Source organism: Cygnus olor, chromosome 3 (assembly GCF_009769625.2).
Source record: "Cygnus olor isolate bCygOlo1 chromosome 3, bCygOlo1.pri.v2, whole genome shotgun sequence".
Taxonomy (NCBI): domain Eukaryota; kingdom Metazoa; phylum Chordata; class Aves; order Anseriformes; family Anatidae; genus Cygnus; species Cygnus olor.
The window spans coordinates 33,838,435-33,853,714 of NC_049171.1; the positions used below are offsets into that span (position 1 = coordinate 33,838,435).

The 15,280-nt window shown below is 41.6% G+C and overlaps 1 protein-coding gene across 5 annotated transcripts in view; it reads left to right on the top strand.

Annotated features, from left to right (window-relative positions):
* MYO6 (myosin VI) overlaps window positions 1-15,280 on the top strand; it is a 106,590-nt gene that overhangs the window by 15,673 nt on the left and 75,637 nt on the right. For 4 of the 5 annotated variants that reach the window (XM_040550874.1, XM_040550875.1, XM_040550877.1 and 1 more), the window contains exon 2: window positions 13,745-13,883. In XM_040550874.1, coding sequence (XP_040406808.1) covers window positions 13,767-13,883 — 117 coding nt within the window. In that variant the 5' untranslated portion in view covers window positions 13,745-13,766. Of the gene's footprint in view, window positions 1-1,039; window positions 1,142-13,744; window positions 13,884-15,280 lie in introns of those variants that run through there. The other variant, XM_040550873.1, reaches the window with a different exon arrangement.

The following is a 15,280-nucleotide window of genomic DNA, read 5'->3' on the forward strand; positions in this document are numbered from 1 at the left end:
TAAGCCTGCTTGAACTTTGAAGTGGAAGTGGACTTATTTCTGTATCTTGAAAAAGAGATACTTAGTCTGCATTCATTCTGTTTACCTGTGTCCTCCACACCTTTCTGCATGGGATTTTCAAAATGTGGAGAACCAAAGCAATTTGCTGTTGCCTAAAGGAGGAGTTTCTGCTCTGGTCTTTGCCTTGTTGTGGTTATATTTGCTACTTTTATCTTGCGCTGGCAGCGGAGCTCATCCATCTTCTTTCTGAGCTGGGAGGAATTATTAAAATGGATTACACCATTTGCTTTGGTGGAGGTACGTTTCTGCTGCCTTGGTGCACTGTGGGCGAGGTCGCAGGAGCTCCAGCAGACTCTGGGGCTGATGCTGGGTAGGTGGAGAGAAGGGGACTGAAGTGAGTTTGTCCCTGGGGCGATGAGCTTTCGAATTACCTCACCGGTTCTTTGAAGCTCTTTCCCAAGTCACAAAATGTCCTGGGTAAGTCTTGGCATTTTCCTCGTTGATGGTGAGCAAGCATTACGTAGTGAGTAAGGAGTCTGAATCCTCCCAGGGGTGGTTTGGTTTTTTTCTTTTCTTGTGTGTGTAGGTATCTGTAGTTTGTGGAGAGGACTGACAACAACTCACTGATCTTGGAAATGAGAATTTTAAATTTTCAAATGTGAGCCTTATATGCTCTCCTTGAGGGTAATTTTTAATAATTTTTAATAGTCATGTCTTCCAATGCATTTCAAAAACAATTTGGATTTACATTTTATTATATTTTGCCCATGAGTGAAATAAAAATTTACTTTCTATAATGTGGTTGAAGAACACGAGTGGAAATCCTGATACCTGCTTCTAAGCGCACAGCTGCAATGCTAGCTGTGCTTTTGCTCTCACAGCCCCATTGCAAATCTTGCCTGTCTGACAAGCAGAGGGAAGATTAATCTCCTCAGGAGAGAGGAATCTGTACCCCAGTTTTAGGCAAAACACGGAGATTAAAGCTCTGTGCAGGCTGAATAAGCTCAAGCCTTTGTTTGGAGAAGCTGAGCGGCGTTATGTCCGAACATGAAGGAACAGGACTGCCCTGCATTCCTGCTGCTGCCGCCAGGCTTCATCCCTGGGGAGCGAGCTGAGCTGCAAGTTACCAGCTGAGCTACAGGTAGGCGATGTTTTGCTTCGAGGCCTGCTGTCAGAGTCCTTCGACAGCTGTACTTTCTAGGCTGCAGGGCACTGTCCCACCACCGTGGTGGTCAGGGGGGCATGATGCCCATGGGACAGGCTTGTGAGAGCTGACGGGTGGCTGCTCGCAGCCTAAAACCGAGCAGGATGAGAGCTGCTGGATCATCTTGTGGCAGTGGAGAGAGAACTGAAGATGATTTTAATCATGCTTTGTGTTTGGAGAGCAAGATCCTGACAGTTACACATGGTCTGAAGGGGGGAAATGCATTTTGGCTGGTGCTTGAGCTCTGGCTTGTAGCAGAAGTGTGCATTTCAAATCCTGAACTTCAGAGCTCTAAAGTAAAATATTTGTGTAGTAGTAGGAATAGTGCCTCCTCAGGGAGGGAGCAAGGAAGAAGGACTCGGCTTACATTTGAAAAGAAAAAAAGAAGCTCAGAAAAGCCATCTTTCCACTATTTGAAGCCTTTCATGGTGTTGAAGTAATGCTGTGTGACTGGTAGCTGTATGTTGTTTGTTCACTAATGCACTGTATTCAGAAATAAAGCTTAGATTCAAATTATGATAAAGTTGAAGATAAAATGCAGATAAATGAAGGGGAAAAAAAGCCCCAACCCAGCCCGTCACTATGGCAGAGCAACCATCTGCTCTTTCTGTCTTTTCCTGTGCCAGGAACCATTAGCACCTGGATGAAGGCTGATCAGAGGTGTGTCTGCATTTGTGTTCTAGTTCATCTCAGGAGCTTGCTCTTGAGGTCAACCTCCTGCTTGCCAGCACCCACGGCACTCCGGCTCCAGGCACACAAACGGGATTCCCCTTGGATGAAACTAAAGCAGGAAATGCTCCTTAGAAAAGCACATGATATTCCCCAGCTCTGAATTTGTGTTCACTCCAGGGGACGAGACGGGAGCTAGTAAAGCTGAGCAGAGTTAGTAAACCCCTCAAAATTCGTGCAGTGTAGATCCTATACCCTCAGCTCTGCTGTTTCACTGTACAGATCTGTTCCTGTTGTACTGCGCTATTTGCTAGCACAGAGGTATGCAATGAATTTAAATTTATCTTTTGGATTTATGTCAGGACAAATAATGATTTGAAAGAATTCTCTAAATAATATGCCCTACATTCTTGAAATATGTCCTTTTATTGAGACAGTAGATATTCAAATATGCATTTTTTTAAGAAAATGTAAATATCTGTAATGATAATATGTATTTTCTATACGTGTGTGTGTGTATATAACATTGACAATATAGGGCTTCTACAGATCTTGAGCTTGAAAGCATAAGTCTTTAATTTGTACTGCTGTGAAATGCGTGTCATTTAATTCAAAATAGTGCAAGGGCTATAAAGCAGCAAAATGGAAGAAAGATGTCACTCAGAGTTAAGAATAATACCCCTGTTTTGATTTTTCATTTTGTTCCTGAGATGAAAATTAATGTCATATCATCCTACCCCCACCTCAGGGTTAAATTCCTGGCTATTTGTTAAAGAAAGGAAAGTGAAATGAAGACCATAACCACTCACATAGTTGAAGGAAGAAAAGGGAAGGTGATCGTGAGGAATACTTTTTATTTAGCAGAAGCCTGATTTCATTCTGTAGTTAGATTTACTACCCCCTTAAAAGTCTCAAACCATCAGATTATCACAGGGTGGATGTTTTAGACGTCTGGATCAATGCTGCCCCACTTAATCTCAATGAAGATTGCGTTGGAGCAGGGCTTGGTGACCTGGTGTCTCATTTCCTAGGGAGTTTCCCAAGCTCTGGAGGTGTGTGCTCTTTGCATAAAATATGTTTCATAGCCTGAAATGTCGGCTCAGGTGTCATAGATAAATGCTCTAATCTTGGATCTGCAAAGTCAAATATAGAAGTAGCACTGGCAGCATTACAGTGATTATTCTTCTAGATTTTTTTCCAGCTATAATTGCTCAGGAAATTTTGAATTTGAAAGCACCTTAAGCATGTTTTGTGGCCAAATTTACAGTCTGTCTAAAGGCTTTCCTTCATTCCACTTTTCGCCTTCTTGCCAAAATAAATAGGCCGATCTCAGCGTGTGGCCATAGTGGTTTGTCCTCTGCAGAAGCTTGTGCACAGAATTTGTAATTACGCTTGAGGATTGGTCCTGGGAGCCATGATTCTGCATGTATTATTTTCAGTTTACTTTAATATTAGATTTCCTGAGATCACGTGTGCCTTTGCTTGCTTTAGTACATCTCCTGGCCTTAAGGATGACTCTCTTGGACATCAAGAGGCAGCACTTGCATTGCCTACAGCCACGGGCTGTACTTTGAGAAGCCTTAAAGCTACTGCAGATTGCTTCTGAAAGATGAGTGTTTTCAAAGCCCGGTCTCCTCTATAGATTTTGTCACACAAACGGACAAGGAATCATGGTTTTTGTGATAAAACTGGTTGGTAATTTTTGATCACTGTTGACTTGAGCAGAATCTTTGGCGCAGAGATGCAATTTCTTGCAGCGTTCATGTTAAATTAATAAATAACATTTTATACGTGGCAGGGGCGGGGACTGGAGCTCTGATGATGTATTTGAGGTTTTAAAATCAGTTAGTAAAATACACCTGGACTTTGACCTCGGTCTTACGCCGTCCAACCGCTCTGTGAACAAGAAGTGAGCACAACGTCCTGGAGCTGGGTTTCTTGTGACCTGTGGCCTGTAACAGTACAGAGCTGTGGAGCTGCATCGGAGCCCCAGAGACACCGAGCCGGCGGTAAGAAGAGCAGTCTGGCCAGTAGGAGTATGTTTGTCTCACCCTGTGGCAAACCTGGAGCCAAAATCAGCTGCGGGACTGTAATCTGCGTGGCGCTTTACCAAAGTCTGGGGGAGCTCAGGACTTCCTCAACCCCTGCAGAAAATTAGCGTCCCACCAGAAGTCAGAGAGCTGTGGTGTGTGCAAAAGAAGGGAAAGGAGCAAACGAGAGAATTCAGCTGTGGTCAGGATGTGGCTAATGTGGAAATTGTTATGGTCTGCAGTTCTCCCTGCTGCCAAGATCCTGCTGGTACCAGTAGGAGATTTTGTCTGATTTGTTGCTATTCGGATGCCCACAGTCTTTGCAGCACTGTGGCTTCTCTGAAAATATGAACTCTTCTAGATAGTACAACAGGTAATTAAAGGTTATTTCAGATAGGTTTTATTCTTAAAACATACATTGCACATCTTTTTTTGAGATTGAGGTAAATAATTGTGCCATTATTGTCTTGCACTGAAATTACTGTTTGTATGCTCATGCCTCATAAGAAGGGATCTGAAACTAATAATATTCCTAAGAAAACTGATAGGTTTACTGACAAAATGTTCTGTTCTGTTCTGTTTCGCTTTCTCCGTGTAGCTTTGCTGTTGGTAAGACTATTAAATTGTTCTCATGCTCTTTTATGTAAAGAGAAAGCTTTCAGTCTCATCCCCCAGAACTACTTTATCAATGACATTGTTGAGCTTGGCAGTAGATTTTTCTGTCAAGGTCGAGAGATTGAGGAGAATTGAACAAGAATCTTTTTTTTTTTTTTTTTTTTTTTCACTTAACTGTTTCTGAAGGGGGATTTCTCCTGAGTTCACTGTGATCTGCAGAAGATAGTTGTTTCTGCCTATCACCTATAAAATACAGCCAGGCTTTTTGTAGGATGTACAAGCTGATATGGAAAAATGGAAAAGGAGGTTAAAGCTGTCCCTGTGAGCGTTTTTAGGAGTTAATACTGCCTGTGAAAGCATTAAGACTTCTACGCAACTCCATTTTGACTCTGTTTTTCTTGGTAGTGTTTGGCAATGTTTTCCTATTGCTGGACTTTAAAACAAATTATAATGCAAATATGTTTCTGGTTTAGTCCTGTTATTTACATACATGTGCATACGTATTTATCAAACCAATAAAACTCCCTGCAGGTTGCCTTCTTGCTTATCTCTGTAGGGACTTATTTGCCGTTCTGCACTGCGGAGAGAGGGCGACACAGCTAAAGTTCAAAATGCGACAAGACGAATGGGTCGAGGGAAGCAAGGGAAGCAGTCCGAGCTGCGTCTTTCTGCAGTGGGTGACAGCTCACCCCATGGGCTGTGTTATTAACGGGGTTAAGGTTACAATTGGGCACGTGACTTTCTCTGTTGACATCGAAGGGTTGCCTGGACTTCAAGGATTGAGGGTGACTCATCTGACAGGATAAAACGTGTGATATTGTCACTAGTTGGGTGCAGGTTTTCTTCTTCAAATGTATTTTTGTAAGAAAGTAATTAAATCATGGAGAGTTTATTATTATTATTATTATTATTATTTATTTTTTATTTTTTGTATGAACTGGCGAATTACCAAGAATTCAAAAGCACTCAAAAGTATTTTATCAAGGGGATGAAAACTCTGGGGTCCCAGTTACCTACCGTAACGTGCAGCTTCTGCAGTTCAGGCTGTGGTAGCTAATGACCGGACGTTTACATACCTAACTAGTGCTTCTGGTAGTTGCACAGCAGCATTTCGTTGAAGCATTTGGTAATCAAAGGAAGGATTTTCTTACCTCAGTGTGATTTCGTAAGCATAATCGGATTTTCTTTTTCCTGCGCTGGAGCCGAGGTCTGGTTTGGCAGACTTGAGATCGGTAACTTTTGTTTCATCTCCTATGCAGAGCTCAAGGGGAGGTTGAAGTGCTCTCAAAGGAGCATAAACAAATCACTTCTCGTAGGAGGTCACCTGAAGACGAGCAGCAGCTCGGCTGCATGAGGTGCGGGGTGGGGGGCTGGGAGCTCCCGCTGACCATCGGAGAGCACGCGATGAAGCAGGTGGATGGGTGGGGAAGGCTGGGAAGTGGCAGATCCAGGAGAGAATTTAAGCCTCGACAGCTGATGGAGACAGCCGCCATCTTCAGAAAACATCTGCCCTTTCCTGTGTTCGCACTTGGGAGCGCTGTTGGAGGAGGGTGTGAACAAACACCCTGCTCCAGTGTTGTCTGGGGCGGTCGAAGTCCCATGCCCTTGGCTGCTGGTTGGGGAATGGTCCCACCGGTGGGTGTCCCACCTGTGGGGATGGCGAGCTCTGTGGGTCCCACCTGTGATAACCCCATGCACTGCTCCGGCTTGATACACCGGCGAGTGCATCTCTGCCTGCCCTCGTGCTCCATACACTTTGTCATTGGGTGGCTTGTGCTGCCATTCATCTTGCTTTGAGCTCTTCATCCACTTGTTGAGTTCTGTCTTGGACTTCTCTGTGTCCCCCCACTGCCCTCTCCATGCTCTTCCTCCCTGTTTAACCCGCATTGACCCTCGTGGCTGGGCCGATTGGCCCCTTTCAGGCTCCCTTGGCCGCCGTGGCTCGCTTCTGGTGCTCTGGCTGTTCACTTCTGCTTCTGAAGTGGTGTCCAGACCATAACCGAGGAGCTTTTCCTTTAAATTAAACTTCAGCTTTATTTTTGACTGCCTTTGTTGTGTTGCTGGAATTTGACGTTGTGTTGGGGGTTTTGCTGCTTCTCCTCTTCCGGCATGTTGCTGTTACTTGCTGCTGGTTGAAAACGCTGGTGCAGATCCACACCGGGTACTTCTTTGTTGGTCCGCCAGGCAGTTCCACGTGGGTTATTTTAATTAACAATAAGTGGGACAGAAACCTGTCTATATGTTGTTAGAAAAACTGAAATAGGAGCAATGTACTTGACAGAAGGGTTGCTTTAGAAAGCTGGCAGAAGCGCAAGAATCACAAAGGAAATCCGCAAACATTATCTTAACACGAATCAAGTTTAACTTCTCCATATCACAGTCAAAATACCACAAAGTCAGAGTCTGACAAGCTCAGAGTCGCACAGAATTCACTCTGGGTCTTGCAGATTGGTCCCACAAAGATCTCTGGTGCTGATGTTGGCTGGCGAGGAGCGCGTTTCCAAAAAGCCGAAGCCCTCACGGGGCAGCGCCTGCAGTGAAGCCGTCCCCCCAGTGCCATCCTGCCTGCCCGACAGGAGGTCTTCTCCTGCGGGTGGGCTCTGTAAAAGCAAGGGGTGGCTGTTAGATTGGGAATTCTTGATGCTAGAGTGACCCTTAGATTTTTCTGGGCTCACCGAACAAAACTTCAGAAATTTATTTATCTGTTTTTTCCCCTTCCCTTGGAAGTGGAAAAGGACCTCCCTTGGTCCTTTCTCATGGAAGTACATTGTCAAGTGCAAATGTTGTCTGGATTACCCCAGGGTTTAGTGTGAGCCAGGATCAGTATGCCAGGTACCATAACGTTTGTTGTGACTTTCGGTGGCAGATTTCCTTGTGTTGTACAGGATTTGGTTTTGTTTGTTCTGCAGTACTGAGGCTCTTGGCACTTAGTACGGCAGCTGAACGACGTTCAGCCTTTTGGAAATCTGTTAAAGTATGGATTATGTTAGATATGCTCACTGTGATAAGGGCTCTTTCAGTGGTCTCATCCTATTGTAATGGGTTACATTTTTGTTCTGTGGAAGGTGCACACATACAAAAATGGGAATTGATTAAATGGGACACATTTGAACAAGCTTTGAGCATATTTGTTTGAAAATGGGTTTCTTGTGTGCAGCACAATGCAAGTAATGGCTTGTTTTCAGAGGTGATAAGTATGAAACAACTTCTGTTCCCATGAAGGAAATTTCTTACCATTATTTAAATTAGCAAATCTGCTTCCTAAGACCTTGTCTTGATGCAGCAGCACTTTCAGTGTTTGCGGATGACGTGGGTGTGTGTTTTTTCAAGGCGCTGGTTCGTACTCAGACCCTCTTGTGCTTCTCAGAGCTGCGTTCCTCGAGGTGGGCAGGAAGGGAAGAGGCACGGCCAGGGAGCAAAGCGAGGAGCGAAGCTGGGCCGACCTGACCAGAGCAGGCATTAAGACACGGGAAGGTGAGATGGCTTAGGGTCGGCTGCACAGGTCTCGCACCAGTCCTGTCTAACACACTGCCTCTTCTGCTCTGTAACATTTGTTCTTCCAGGATATATTTCTGGGATCACTTGCTATTGTACCTTCCGATTTCAGAACTTCTTTATGAACATTTCTCATAAGAAAGTGGAAAGAGAGCATGAATGTTCAAGGGTAAATAAACTCTTTGAGAAATGATACACAGCATTGTGTGCTTTCTTTACTGAGAGCCAGGGCTTTTTGTGCATGTGTGTGTAATTGTGAACTGTCACGTTTACTGTGGAGGAAGTAAAAGCAGATTTCTCTTCTGCTTTAGGAATGAGGGATTGGCTTGTCTTTTCAAAAAAATGTTTTGAGTTGTGAAGGTAACAGCAGAGTAGGTATTATGTGAATGCTAAATACAATGTGAGTACAAATATAAAAGAGTGATTGTTATGGAAGAACTACAAAAATCAGTTTCTAATTGAAACTGAACCAATATTCAAAACCTGGTGATACGTATAAATATACAAGAAAAGGAGCATGCTTTTAGAACAGTTTCTTTAGCTGCTTTTTTTTCAGAATGTCTCTGTAAGTCAGAGCATGTAGCTTTGCAAGTTTTTGTCCAGTAATTCTGAGGTGTGTGAACTATTGTTCTTTGTTTTATTTGCATACATCTATGAAACCTATTAGCAGTTAACCCACCACCATTAACAGCTTCAAGGCAAGTTTTTTGTAGAAGATGGCTTCATATCATGCTGTATTCTTGTCTGTTTTCTTCTTTTCTGGATTGGCAGAAGTCTTTGCTTGATACAGTTACCTTGCTGCATAAGTAGGAATGAAAGAAAAATGTAGTTTGGAATAGCTAAGCTAAGTGGTTTAGTGCAGAAAAATTTTACAGTAAGTTGAAAAAGTAAATAAGAAATAAAGAGCAAATAGGTTTAATACTCAGCTAAACAATGCTGTTATGATTGTATTGCATGTAGCTAAAAGAAAATCTCTGTACTATATCTATTGTTCCTTTGAGTTATGCTGTTGGCAGTAGAGTGCTGAATCCTGCATAAGTTTTGATTTGTTGAAGTTTCACTTAAACAATGAGCTGGTGTCCAAAAAAGAGCTTGACTGGCAGCATTTTTCCTCCCTTTGTTCTGTCCTGGGTGGTCCTTTCTTTGTTGGTCCATGAGGCAAATCCTGGGTAGGACCTTTCTCGTGAGCCTTGTGTAACCTGCAGAATTCTGAGCAACTCTGAAACACACAATATACGAAATGTAAAATAACATAGTAATTTTGCTTTTACAGTGATAATTTGCTACCAGTTTATTTTCTTTATTAGCCAACCTGACGATATACTACTGTCTGTAGTATATGAAGTTTTATTTTTCACCTGTCTTAATTAGTTAATTCAGCAATTAGTGGAGTGCCCTGGTATGATAAACTGTTCATAGGATAGTAAACAGGATCACATCATGCAAATGCCTACTTCTGGTGACAAGTTTGATAGATACATTACTGCACTTTGCCTTTCTGGAGTTCATTCACCTGATGATAGCCTCTGATTTCCTTTTGAGTACTCTACAAAACCAAAATGTAGTTGTGTTGCCTTCTTTTAAAATCAATAATATTTAAGTAAAATAAGTGGGATGATAACATACCAACTTTCAACTGAAGAATCCTTAGTCATACTCAATGTATTATGTAGATTTTATTTATTAATTTTGAGAAATAATATTAAATATTCTCTAAAGGAGGGAATAATAGTGTGAAAGAAGTTAGGGAAAGACTGATGGGTGTTGGTTTTTGTAGTCTGGTGAGTGGAGGATAATTTTGCCTTGCAAGTTTTTTGAACTGCTGGCTACTAATGTTGAACAAGTTGAATATGATTACTAATAATTAAGGCTTTTTCCTATGGCTTGCAGCTGTCTTGTCTTTGGAGTTTAGTCTTCTTTTCTGCAGTTACAAGTAATCAGATGAAAAGCAAGGCTTTTTTTTTTTTTCCATTTTTTTAATTGTGTGCGTGTGTATAAAACGTAGCCCCTTTTGTATAACAGAGCAGGTGAAGGCACTTGCTTGTGGGAAGCTGCAAGCACCTGTCAGTGGATTTGAAAAAATGAGTCTGCATTTCCAAAGTGTTCAGCATAATTTCTGGAAGGCTGGGGTTAGCAGAAGTGATGTTACTGCTTGGCCACTCGTGGAAATATAAAATCTGACGTTTGAAGGAATGGCTCTTGGGGTTACCAGCTTCAGACCAGGCTGACTCCTGGCTGTTGGTGAAACCTCTGTGAGTTTTCTGCTTCACGTTGGAAGAAGCCTTAGTTGTTGAGTCCAAAATGAGCTAGCAACTTATAATCAACTGCCTTAATCTTTAATGTGTGTTCAATACATATGTATAAATTCAGATGTGGAAGATTGCTAATCTTGGCCTCCTTTGTTTGGAAGCATGTTTCAGGTGAGTTTGAGACTTGTCATATTTGGTGGTGCTGCTCTCAGATGTGTTGCCTGGATATGAATAGTTTTCCTTTCTGGTATTCAGGAACAGTGTCCTCTGTCAACAGTGTAGTGAAATTTGTTGAATGTAAGTTGGATTTAGATAGAAGCACATGGAGAGCACATGGAGCACACTAATAACAAATGGTCTGTAGTGAGCAAATGTGTATGCTTTATGGGCAAAATAGGATTTGTCATTCATTTCCATTCAAATCTGTACTTTTCCCAGTTTGTATTCTGTGATACATATGTTTCAATCACTAAGACATTCTTTCATGTTTCAATAAAGTGTTGTTGCCTTTTTCTAAAGGACTTGTCTCAGGGAGTTGAACTCGTACTGCTTTGTTTATGCTCATCTCAAACCGCTGAGCTGCAAACTGGCTATGCAAGAGCTGGTTCAGGAACAGACTTCATGCAGCAGTCTCAAGGGCAGGGGCATCTACATCAGATGGGAAGGTAGATAGTAGATCAGGTATGGCCTGATAGGTTTCAGCTTCCAATTATAATGTGCTGCCAGAAGCCTGTCAGAGCCCTAACTAATAGAGACATAGAGTGGTGCTGAAAAGGGAATGTTACAGCCACTGGTTTTGGGCTGCTTCGCAGGCAGAAGATTGTATTTCTTAAAAGTAAATATGTCATGAATAACTACTACATTTTCATTTAGATGCATTCAGCCATTGGGTTCTGACATGCTCGCAAAGCCTCAAGTATTTTTCTTAAATTTTGCTGGCTGTGGTGGAATTCACTCGTTGCTCTGTCTTTCAAGAGGACTTTTTAGCTCACGACATTCCCCTATCATTACTTGTTAATAAAGCATGAAGTAGGCTTAAGAACATGCAAGGATGCAAAAGCCCATGCCAGTGAACAAAGGAGAAGCCTCCAGATACCAGCTGGAGGGACTGGATTCACATCGCAGCAGAAATGTTGGCAGCGATGTCCGGGTTTTTTCCTTGTGCAGCACAGTTGTGTCCAGAGAGCTGGCCATGCTGCCTTGTTTTTAGTGGTTGTGCGGCATATTTCTCAAGTTCTAATTTGAAGTAGCATTTTAAAAGAAAATGATAGGCTTGTGAAGAAATGAAGGCCTGGCTGTATTCAGAAATAAACTCCAACGTTTAGCAGCTACACCCATCATGGCACTGGTACTCAGAGGCCAGACCCTGCTGGAAAAAGGTAACCCCAGAGCTGTGGTGTATCTGGGGCCTGATTTATAGTATCCGAAAGTGAAGAAGAATGGCTAAGAGCCAGCTGCCAGTGACTGCAGATGTTATTTTACAGGATGTGTCCTGTGCTGCTGGCAGCACGTGCTAAGGATGATCAGGGCTTGCAGCGGTTGTGGATGCGGCAGGAGGTTTGGAGGCAATAGAAGCGAATGGGATGCTTGAGGGGTAGCACAGCAACTTTCTGTGGGCAGCTAAAAGAAGTTAATGTGCTCCAAAAAAGTAAAATGCAAAGTTTCCTGTATTAAATAATTGCTTTTTAACTAGCATGAATTGCATGAATAGAATACACTAGAAACGTATGTTTAAATATTTGTTACCTTCATACATCTTGAACTGCATGTGGGGAGGGAAAGCTAACTGAGTAATTGAGTACATTTGAACAGACCAATGCTGAATGAAGTACTCGGTAACAATTTTTTTCGAAGTCTCTTCATTTAAAGAAAGTTTGACTTTGCACTCCGAGGTCTTTGCTCTAGAATTGCTTTCAATCCTCTGCCATTTAAGACTGAAGTTAATAGCAGATCGCTGTGTGCTTTGACAACTTAACTGGTGTTGAGACCAGCAGCATTCCCCAGGCAATCACAGCAAGGCTTTGCTTTCTCTTCAGACCTTTCTGAATTCCTTGGAGGCAGCAAAAACCAGGTCATGGGAAGCATGTCCTGACAAATCCTCTGTGAGACGAGAGTATCCTTTTCTGCTTGCAGCTGTACAACTTCCTGGTGGGACGATGTTTTCCTTTCCTTGCTACTGTTTGTGACAAAGGGATCTGCAACCTCTTCACTGGTTGTGAGAAATTGTGCAGCTCCTTTCTCCTTCAGATGCAAGGAATAGGAAAATGGGGAATGTTTCCCATCTTAGGGTTTTGCTGCTGGTGTTTTCATTCCTGCTTGGCAGGCTCATTTGATTCATGCTGGGAGGGGCAAGTTACACCTTAGTGATGTGAGGAACTTTTTACAAATTTAGGGATCACTAAAACATGTCACAGGTACGTGAATCAGTTGTGGAGGGGAATGAGAAATGGCCAAAAGTGAGCCTTTCAAGCTGCTTGGACTCCCTATTCTCATTAGGGTAAGGACTCTAAAGCAGGTTTCAAAAAAAGGACGAATTCAGCATATTTAAAATGGCACTGTTGGCCATTCACAATGTGCCAGTCCTGGCAGCTTTCCTGGTTGGTTCAATGAGCTTTGCATGCAATCAAATACTCTTTTTAATTGGGAACTTACTTAGCTGCATAGCTTGAGGAGCCTAAGGTTTGAATGACTTGGCCTTCGCATCTGTTTCACTTGTGTGGCGTAGATTCCATTTAATCTAAAACTAATTTCATGTCATATTTTAACAGAAAAAAAGGTCAAGAGGCAGGGTTTTAATGTTGCTTTATTGGAGGCCAGTGTCTCAAAAGCTAATAATGTGATAAATCAATATATTTATCTATTGGGAATATGTAGTAAGTGTTATTTAAAAGCCACGTGCCCAGCCACGTGAAAAGTGAGTGCACATTCACTTGTCTCAAATAACATAATATACTACAAAAATAACTACATTGCTGCTCACCTGCCTGGACATATGCCCATTACAGAAATTCAGGTGTTTGCACACTGAATCAGGTACAGGCATTTGTTAGTCCCATGAGTATGTATGTGTCCATCTGGGTGCATGTAAGCACTAAGAGTGCTTGTACACAGACTTAGCTTTGAGTCTGTCCTGTACTTCTGTTTTGATCATGAGATTGCCCAATTTCCCCAACTTGTGAACCAAAAGGGGGATCAAAGAGCTGTAGAGAGTAGTCTGTGGACCACCCAGAAATTATCTGTCCTTGAATCTTCTTCATACCCCAGTCCAAGGGAGGAGTCCTCTGTAAGTGAAGTGTCACAGGATGGAAGAAGGCTGGAAGAATTTCTCCTGACAGGCTGGCTCCAGTCTGTGCTCTGGCTACTTCCACCCTGAATAACAGAAGTAAACATAAGCTACAGTCTGTGTAGTAAATCCTGATAGCTTACTACATTTGTATACAAAATGTTTTTCTTAAATTTTATATATATATTTTTTGTTACAGGAAATACTGGATAGATCCCACAATGGAGGACGGGAAGCCCGTTTGGGCTCCACACCCAACTGATGGGTTTCAGATGGGCATGATTGCGGACATTGGTACTGACAACTTAACTATTGAGCCTCTGAATCAGAAAGGCAAGGTAAGTGTCTGACAAGTGAGAAAAACCTTACAAAAATATTTTACCTGTAGGCCAAATTTTTGCAGATACCCACGATTACATGCAGGCTGAATGAGTGGGGGAAAAAAATTCTGCTCTGTTGTTTGGCTAAGGAACTTTGTTTAGCTTTAACTTGCCTTGCAAATGAAATATCCCACTGATAAGAAGCACATGCTTTCTGTCAATTATCTGCATGTGGGTACGTGCTCATGAAAGAGAAGACAACTGAATCTCCATAGCCATTTGTTTCAATACTGTGTACTTTATTTTTCTAAATTTGAAACTGTTGAGAGTCTGTTGTTGAGATTAGCTTCTCTCTTCTCCCTTAGATGCACAGAGACTCCTATAGTAGTATCCTAGGCTCTATCTTAGATTAGACACATTTCTGTTAGACTACTGATTGAGTGGTGAATCCTCTTACTTCAAGTACTTTGAAACAAGAATGTCAAACAAAGGTCCCATGGAATTGCTACAGCAAATTAAAGGCAAAATAAAGGCAGCTTTTAAAGTGAAGTCATAATTAGTGTGTTCAAACTGCTTCGTTTATCATGACATCTTTTGGATTTAGCACATCTTAATTAAATGTCAGTTTTTACAGGAAGTGCCTTGTAACTATTAATTATCCTAATTCAGATGGTCAGCATTCTGGGTTTTACTCACTGGAATAAGATTATACACTGTTTAAAAGTTGTGATTTGGTCTTTGTGAATATGTGGTATGCTGGTTCTAACAATTTTGTACTTTTGTAACTTCAGATATGGAAAGGCAAATTTATTTTGGTAAAACTTTTTTTTTCTTCATGTCTACAATAGTAGAGAATGCTTTGTCACAGATCAAAAGGTTATGCAGCAGTTCTTCCTTTGGGAGGAATGTTTATAGACTTTTTTTTTTTTTTTTAAGTCTTGTAGAGGAAGTTGATTTTTCTTTCGTTAGAAATAAAAAAAGATCTGATATCTGTGTCTGTGAGATAAGGTCTTTGGGTTTAGTAATAGTATGCATTCTTCAGTCTGTGAAAGAACAAAATTATTCAGACAAAAATATATTAAAAATTCTAAACCCATGTTTAAGTGATCTTTTACTGACTTAACTGATGTTGACCCCCAGTGCTATTTCTGTTTATATCCCCAAGTGGTTCTGATGTGATAAGAGCAAAAGTTCATATATTAGAAACAGAAACAGATGATAAGGATATTCTTGAATCACTATTTATTTCCAATATATGTGCCTTCCTCTAACCTCCTTTTTTTTTTTTTTTTAATAAAACCAAAAAAAATTACCCTAAAATACTGATATTTTTGGTTGGTGTTTGAGTGAACAATCTGTGTCATCTAGAAAGTTTGTTACTCTGTTTATGGCTGTCTTGAATTAAGCAAATCAGT